Genomic DNA, 8,445 nt, shown 5'->3' on the forward strand with positions numbered 1-8,445 from the left:
AGGAATGCCCACCCACTGCTGTGAGAAGTGTAAATTGGTAGGTCACTTTGCAGTATCTAGTAAAATTGGAAGAATGCCTACTTTCACCCCAGCAATTCCATTTCTAGGTGCATATCCTAGAGAAACTCTTGCACGGGTACATATGAAGACACATACAGCATTGTTTGTAAGTGAAATCGAACCATCTAAATGTCTATCTGTAGGGGAATGGATAAATTGTGGAACAGCGATACAATGATACTTTAGTTAAAATGAATGTGCTTAGAACTATGTATTTACACGGATAAATATTAAAAGCATAAAGCTGAGTGAAAATAGCAAGTTGTAGAGTGACCTATGGTGTATGATAACCATTTGCAGCCATCTCTGTATATCCACAGGTTTCAGGACCCCGTACGGATACCAAAATCTGCAGATGCTCAAGTCGCTCATATAAAATGGTATACTATTTGTCCTCTCGTATACTTTAAATCATCTCTAGATTACTTATAATTCCTAGTACAATGTAAATGCTATGTAAATAGTTGCTGGAGTGTGGCAAATTCAAGTTTTGCTGTTTGGAACTTTCTGGAATTTTTTCCCCCAATTATTTCCAATCTGTGGTTGGTTGAATCCATGGATGCAGAACCCGAAGATACAGAGGGCTGACTACACTTAAATTAAGAAACACATCCACAAAACCATATATTACACCAATCATGGATAGATATAGATACATATAAAAAAGTATAAAATAGACCCCCAGGAAGGTGGAGAGTGGATGGGACTCTGGGACTCAGAATGAAGGGGACTTCAGCTTCATCTGTAATATTTTATTTCTTGTGTAAAAAAAAAGATACTTGAAGTACCTTTTAAACTAATTACCTTTCATGCTGTCAATTCTGCACGGTGGGTATATGAATGTTTGCTAGACTATTCTCTGTGTTTCTCTGCAGTTTCACAATTTAGTAAAGAAATGGCTTTGGGTGGACTTTTTAAAATGCAGAATAGAAAGCCACTCTGTTACAATCCCTCTTTCTGGAAGCAGTGCAGCCCCAGGCATGAGGGCCTACCTCGGCAGAAATTGTTCTAAGGGGCCTTTTACATGGTGCACGTTCCCTGGCCAGGAAGCAAAGGAATTTTACTCATTCTTGCTGATGAGGACAAAGTTTTTAAAAGGGCTTGGAAACCAGGAAAAATAATATTTTCTGGGGCTTCCCTGGTGGCGCAGTGGTTGAGAATCTGCCTGCTAATGCAGGGGACGTGGGTTCGAGCCCTGGTCTGGGAAGATCCCACATGCCGCGGAGCAACTGGGCCCATGAGCCACAACTACTGAGCCTGCGCGTCTGGAGCCTGTGCTCCGCAACAAGAGAGGCCGCGATAGTGAGAGGCCCGCGCACGGCGATGAAGAGTGGCCCCCGCTTGCCACAACTAGAGAAAGCCCTTGCACAGAAACGAAGACCCAACACAGCCAAATAAATAAATAAATAAACAAATGTGGGGTTTAAAAAAATAATAATAATTTAAAAAATAATAATAATATTTTCTGTCGGAGGGTGGGGAGGGGGAGAGGGAGAGGGATAGCAAGGATCTGAATAAAAAGAAAAGTGAACGGAGCTAGGCTAAAATAAAAGTATTGTATCTTTTTAAAAATGAGAGCATCCCCAGGTCTTTGGCTTTCCAAGCTCCAGTGAAGTTGTGTATTTCCTGCTTTTTCAGTTTGGCAGCAGGCCAGGGCCCCCTCTCTGATAAACAAGATGAGCCAGAGTTCAGGTGAAACCACTGAAGGGGTTCTAGGACCGCTCCTTTGCTCCCAAGTAAACACTGGTCGATTAAAAACATCTCCTTCAAGCTGTAGGAAAGTCTGGACTTCATTCTGTCACCCTATCTTAACTGTACCAGCTGAAACAGTCATTTGAGTGAACCAGCAACCTTTTAAAGATGCAGGTAACTAAGCTGGCATTCACCAGTGGGCCGTCCGTCTGCCTCGGTTTCGCTGCCTGCACACTCCCTCGGTCCTCTCTCCTCCCTCCCCTGGCCAATCAAGTGGCAGCGGAACCTTAGCCAGGGGAGGGGAGACAGGAAGTGGAAATGCTTGGCTGGAGGGGTGGTCTGCAGCAAGCGGGAACCATCTAGAAGAAGCAGGAGTTTGAATGCCAAAAGAAACACCATTCATTCTCATTGCCTCCTCCTTATTCCCCATCCCGCTCGCCACTCCCAGGGCGTTAATGCATCCATTCCCCAGTCACCGAACATCCACACTGTGCCAGACACTGCGCTAGCATTCAGCATAGATCTTAAGAGAGTTCAACAGCCCTGCCAAAGAGATGACTGACAGGGGCAACAAGAGAGGCATTCGGCCCTTGGTTCTCTGAATGACTTGATGAACGAGGACGAGGAGTTCTGTCTTCTATGAGTTTGTTTTATAATGTAAGGTCTTGCTATCAAATATACAAAATTAAAAAGAAGAACCAAAGCAAGTCCTTCCTCTCAGACTTCTACTATACGGAGACAAAGACTACAAATCGTTCCTCTTACAATCAGAGTCAAGGCAGGGCACCCCGATAGGCCATCGATTACATCATCCTGGTCCCCACATCTTAAGTGCTTGTCTGACTGGGTGGGGCAGCAGTGTTCCCCTTTCTGCTCTTCCTCCCACTCCTACACACTGCACAGCAGCTTGTTCCAGCGAAACTGGATAAGCTGGTGAGCAGCAGTAACCCCTCCCTTTCAGGCACATGGATATTACACACACCCTGGATATATGTAATATCCAACTGCCAACACTTCAACCTAACACGAGTTAGCAGGCAAACACAAGCTCATGAATCGATTACACAATAAGGAAATGGTGTTGGTTATGAGCAATTTCAGAGTGTCAGGGATCCAAACCAATGTTTATACAGCTAGACAAACAGTTGTGGCATAAAGTTGGGTGAGGGTCTACTATTTGACATATTTGAAAGCCATCCATTGTGTTAGGTTTTATTTGTTTAGCAAAAGGACCTAGCTCCTAATAGACTCTACTGAGTGGATTCTTTTAACTGTAAATCCAAGTAAGGAGACACTTCAGCATCACAATGTTGGGCAGAGCCCTGCACTAAGAAGCTAGAAGACCTGGTTTCAAGCTCCAGCTCTGCCATTAATTGTGTTTGTGGACAAGTCACTGAACCACTCCATTTTCTGAACATTCTGGAGGTTTATGCTTAGTTCAAACCCATAATCATAGGCTGTACCATTACCCCCAACCAACTGTTTTGCAAATTCCTGGTCAGGAGGGTAGAGATTAATCAGTATAATGATGGCCCCAAGGTCTTGTCTTTATGTAGGAAGGCTGGCACCATGATTAATCAACCACTTTGCTGTCTATCACTGAAATATTTCTTTTTAATTTCCAGAAACTAATCCTGCAGGAAAAAATTATTGGCAAACCCAGCCTGGGTAACTATCTGTTCTTCCTCTCCCACACATCTCCTCTTCTGCACTCCCACTGTCATTAGCCTATTTCAGGTGCCCTCAGCCGCCACATGGACTAGTGCGACCGGTGGTCCTGCCACCCCCCACCCTTCCTCCTCTTTAGCCGTCCTCCACTGCTACCCGGTGACAATTCCTGTTGAATTGCTTTAATCACAGCACTCCCCCATCAAAAATTCCCCACAGCTACCCTTGCATTCCAAGTAAAGTCCAAACTCCTTAATCTGGCCCTCCAAGATCTCATTCCAACCTGCTTTTCTGGCTGTATTTCCCATTACAGCCAGAGACACACCTTATGCTCCAGTCACGCTGCATGCCTTCTCACCTCTGTGCCTTTGCTTGTGGCATTATCTGCAGTATCTTTCTCCCCATCTTTTGACAGAAAACTACTCATTCTCCCAACACCAAACTCCGATGGCTTTTCTCCACTGTGACATCTTCACATCTCCTCCTCCTCCTCTGTCATCAGAGGTGTGAATTGCTATAGCACTTTAGCCTTAGCAATCACATGCTATGGACACACTAGTCTTATTCTTTCGCTCTGTAAGCTCTGGGGCACAGGGACCATGCCCCTTTCATCTTGCGTTGTCCCCAGCATCATGCACACCATGGTCACTTAATGAAGGCAGAGAGAAAGGCAGCAGGCAGTAACAGGGCATGGGCATTGGAGTCAGAAGGCCAGGTGGTGGAGCTCAGCTCTGTCACTGACAAGTGGTGTGGCCAATCTGAGCCCAACTGTGCATCTGTAAAGTGGGCATAATACTTTGTGCCCTGTGGACCTTACAGGGCAGGAGGCAGGTGTTGTAAAAATCCAACGATTTACACACACACACACACACACACACAGGAAATGGTAACTAGGTAGAGGTGATGGATATGTTAATTAGCTTGATTGTGGTGATCATTTCACAATATATACATATATCAAAACATCAAGTTGTACACCTTAAACATACAATTTTTATGTCCATGATATCTCAGTAAAACTGTTAAAAATCCAATGAGATGAAGTCAGCCCTCCGTATCTGTGGGTTCCACAACTAACTGCGGATTGAAAATATTCAGAAAAAAGAATTCCAGAAAGTTCCAAAAAGCAAAATTTGAATTTGCTGCACTTCAGCAACTATTTGCATAGCATTTACATTGTATTTACAGCGATTTACACAGTACTTACATTGTATTAGGCATTATAAGCAATCTAGAGATGATTTAAAGTGTACAGGATGACTGTATAGGTTACATGCAAATACTACTCCATTTCCTGTAAGAGACTTGAGCATCTGGGGATTTTGGCTGGGGGGCTGTGTCCTGGAACCAATGCCCTTCCGGATACGGAGGGATGACTGTATATATTCTAGATGGTTAGCAGGAAAGCCACGGTACTTAAACCAGCCTTTGAAGTTCTGCTTCCCTCCCCGTGGTACACATTCCAAAGGAGGAGTTCCATACTTTGTGGAGAGCAGAGTGAAGTGGGGAGAAACTGAATCATTAAAATTCAGAGGAGAACTGTTTACAGACTGCAAGCCAGATGTTGCTGAGGGAAAGGGGGCTGGGGAAGAAAGAGAGCCTTGACAGAAATGCCCCACGATCTCACTACCCTCCCTTCCTAGAGAAAGAGAAGGCAACTCTATTCCCAGGCACAGGTGAAATGAGCACTGGCCTCGAGGACTCAGTGATAAGGAAGATTCCATCGGGCTTGTTTGTCAGCTGTCAGGTGAGACTGCCAGCTCTGGCCTCCCAGAGCCAAAGGCAAAATGCTTTGACTGTTAGCCTCCAAGGCCGACCTACGTGGTCAAGACTGTGGGCTGTGTTTCTCTAATTCTGAGCCAAGGCCAGTCTTCCGAGTGGGCAGTGTGCCCAGCGAACGAGGAACACGGGGAACATCCCCCCAGCTACAGAACTACCTGAAATTGCATCATTATCGCTTCATTCTTTTAGACTTTGTTTCCAGTTAAAATCCAAGTATCTCTGAGCTCTTGAGGGAGCTTTAAGAGTCATCTGGCATTACCTCTTTAGATGTTTTCCTAAAATGCAGCTGTTTTGGGGGGGAGGTGTTAAAAGCCCAAAGAAGGAGTCCAGGGAGCAGCGAGGTTGGAGCTGCTTGCAGTTTGGGGAGGGGAAGCTGCAGCCTCTGTAGGACCCTAAAGTCCAGTTTCTTGGGGGGTGGGGAGCGCCGAACTCCGTGGCCTTTTTGTCGCAGTGGATTGGGCCCTGTGCCCCTACCAAGAACGTTCTTCTGGGGGCTCTGACACACTTCCATACACGCATCTTCAAAAGGGTCTCTCTCCCAAGCCAGCCAAAGCAAAATTTCCAAGTTGGCGGATGGTGGGAAGGATTAGGGGCCATCTCTCCGGAGATCTCTTCACTCCTTCCCTCCAAATCTCCTTTGGCCCCCTTCCACCTCCTCGCCCGACCAACCCGGTCAGCCTCTCTGGGCCAGAGCTGCGTCCCCACAAAACTGCACCCGGCGGGGCAGGAATCCCAAGAAAAGGTGAAAAGGAAAAGGTGGGGACTGCGCTTTGGAGGCCGGAGAGGTTGCCTTCTGGCCCGAGGGGCTCCCACGCGCTTCGGAAGGGGGCTGTGGCGCGCCGCTGGCCGGATCCCGGGCACCCGGGCGGCGTCGGGCCGCGGGACCCCCGGCGGCGGCCTCCCGGGCCCCGGGCCCCGCCCACGCCGCCCGTGCCCGGCTCTTACTTGCGGTAGGCGGCCAGTTGAACGGCGCTGCAGGGGAAGAGGCGCAGGCAGGCCACCGCGTTCCCCTTCCACAGGGCGCGGGGCCCCTCGGCCCGCCAGACGCGAAGCCCCGCGCCCCACGGCCCCCGGGCGCGGCCGCGCACGACGCCGACCTGGGCCAGCACGGTGGCGAGCTCCAGCGGCGCGGTGAGGCTGAGGCTGAGTGCCCCCGCCAGCCCCGCGCACAGCAGCCGCTGGCTGCCCGTCAGCCGGCCGTCCCGCCGCCAAGTCGCCATCGCGCGTCCCCGGCCCGAGCCCCGGGCGGCCGGCAGATCGCGTGGCTCGGGCCTGGGGCTCCCGGGCTCCGGTGCGGGGGGGCGGGCCAGGCTCCGCCCGGCGTAGGGCGGACCCGCGGCCCGGAAGGGAAGCCGGTCCGCGCCCCGGCCGAGCCGGCCTGGGGCCGGGGCGGGGTTGAGGATGCCAGCTCGGGGCTGAGGCCGCGCCGGTTTAATGTCTGCTCTTTGGCCGGTAGGTTTCTGTTTGCAGTTGAGGAGTCACCGCGTTCTCGCAAGGCCTAGCCCGCTCCACTTCTTGAGTCCTGAATATTCAGTGCCCCCTCCACCGCCTTTTTTCCTTTCCACGTTCCACCTCGCCCCCTTCCTCCCCTCGCCTCTGTTCTCATCCCTCCAACCTTTTTTTCTGCCCCAGGAAAAAGCCTTACGGATTTCCCAGTGCAGAAGGAAAAAAGCCTTCTTTAACATACACACGATATCAGACACTTGAATTAGGCTTTTCATACATTTACTCCTCAAAACAGCCCTTATTTGGTGTGTCCTCATTTATTGCTCTCAGTTGGAGAGGCTGTAGGTGTGGTGGTTAGGGCCTGGACTCCAACATGCGTTAGAATCTTGGCTCTGCAGTGTACCAGCTGTGTGACCTTGGGGAAGTCACTCAACCTCTCTGTGCCACAGTTGCTTCATCTATAATTTCTTCCTCTAGGGGTTGTTGTAAGTTTTAAATGAAAAATGATGCGGGTAACACTACAGATGTGCTAGCCATGATTAGACGTTATTTTACAGAAGAGGAGACCAAGACAGAGAGATTGACTTGCTCTAGGCACAGCTGCTAGACGCCATCAGGATTCAAATCTAGGTTGATTTTATGCCAACATCCACTACCAGCTACACTAACACGTCCACGGCGACTGCAGAGTGTCTCTCAACCATTTTCAGTGGTTCTGCGAGCTAAGGGGACAACAGAGGTAAAGAAGGGTTAGGAGTGACTTGGCCAGAGTCTAAGAAGGATTTTGATAAGTTAAAAAATTCCAAACTTCTCCCTGTTTTCTCTTCTTAAAAAGCCTTATCAGTAATAATAGTGAAAAGGCAGTGTAGCAGTCCATTAGTAGAAGACATCCCAGGTACACAGTTGCTTTTAGGCTTGTATAGTTATTTTCTACATCTACTAACACACATGATGATAAAGGATCCTTTTCTAAACGGCACTGCAGGGTCTAGATCAAGAGGACTTGTTCTGCCTATTTGTGAAACAAACAGGCAGAGAATATACTTGTGGTTGCCAAGGGGTATGGGGAGTGGGGGAGGGACGGGTTTGGGAGACTGGGATTGGCAGATGCAAACTATCATATATAGAATGGATAAACAATAAGTTCCTACTGTATAGCACAGGGAACTATATTCAGTATCCTGTGATAAACCATAATGGAAAATAATATGAAAAAGAATGTATATATATGTATATAAGTGAATCACTGTGCTGTACAGCAGAAATTAACACAACATTGTAAACCAACTATACTTCAATCAAATAAAAAAGAAATGGAAAAAGAGGACTTGTTCTAGTTACAGAAGCCTTGCTCTGCTCTCAACCACTGGGGATGCTTATTTTTCTTGTTTTGTGAATTCGCCTGTCTTGCTGTAAGCTAATTTCATGGCTGTGGGAGGTTGGAGAAAGTAGGTTGATGACTCTAAAGACCACTGCGCCACCAGGGAAGCCCGACACTGGACTTTAAGAGGGTTTGAATTGGAATTTGGGGACTACAGTAAGGGAACCTTCAGTTACCAGTTCTGTCCTAAAGCACTCCGTTGGACAACAGAACTAGATCCTAAAGGTCCTTCAGGGAGCTCTGCCCTGGGAATGGAACAGTTGATGCAATAACCCCATTGTATGGAGATTGGCTCAACTGGGTTGTATTGGTTTTGTTTGGTTTTAAGGCAACTTGTGTAAGCTTTCAACTGCATCCACCTTGGGAACCAGGTATACCCTTTTCTTTAGCACTGCTGTTCTTTTTGTCTTCAGCAG

General features: G+C 48.1%; 1 protein-coding gene across 1 annotated transcript in view; it reads right to left on the reverse strand.

Moving 5' to 3' along the window:
• The window catches only part of SLC25A43 (solute carrier family 25 member 43), a 35,692-nt gene extending 29,254 nt beyond the window's left edge, over positions 1–6,438 (reverse strand). Inside the window, exon 1 of the mRNA XM_007465450.1 lies at positions 6,148–6,438. Within this exon, the coding sequence (XP_007465512.1) occupies positions 6,148–6,422 (275 nt within the window). The 5' untranslated portion in view covers positions 6,423–6,438. The remainder of the gene's footprint in view (positions 1–6,147) is intronic.
• Positions 6,439–8,445: the final 2,007 nt, after the last annotated feature.

This window comes from Lipotes vexillifer, unplaced genomic scaffold, assembly GCF_000442215.2.
Source record: "Lipotes vexillifer unplaced genomic scaffold, Lipotes_vexillifer_v1.1 scaffold560, whole genome shotgun sequence".
In the NCBI taxonomy this organism is placed as follows: Eukaryota; Metazoa; Chordata; class Mammalia; order Artiodactyla; family Lipotidae; genus Lipotes; species Lipotes vexillifer.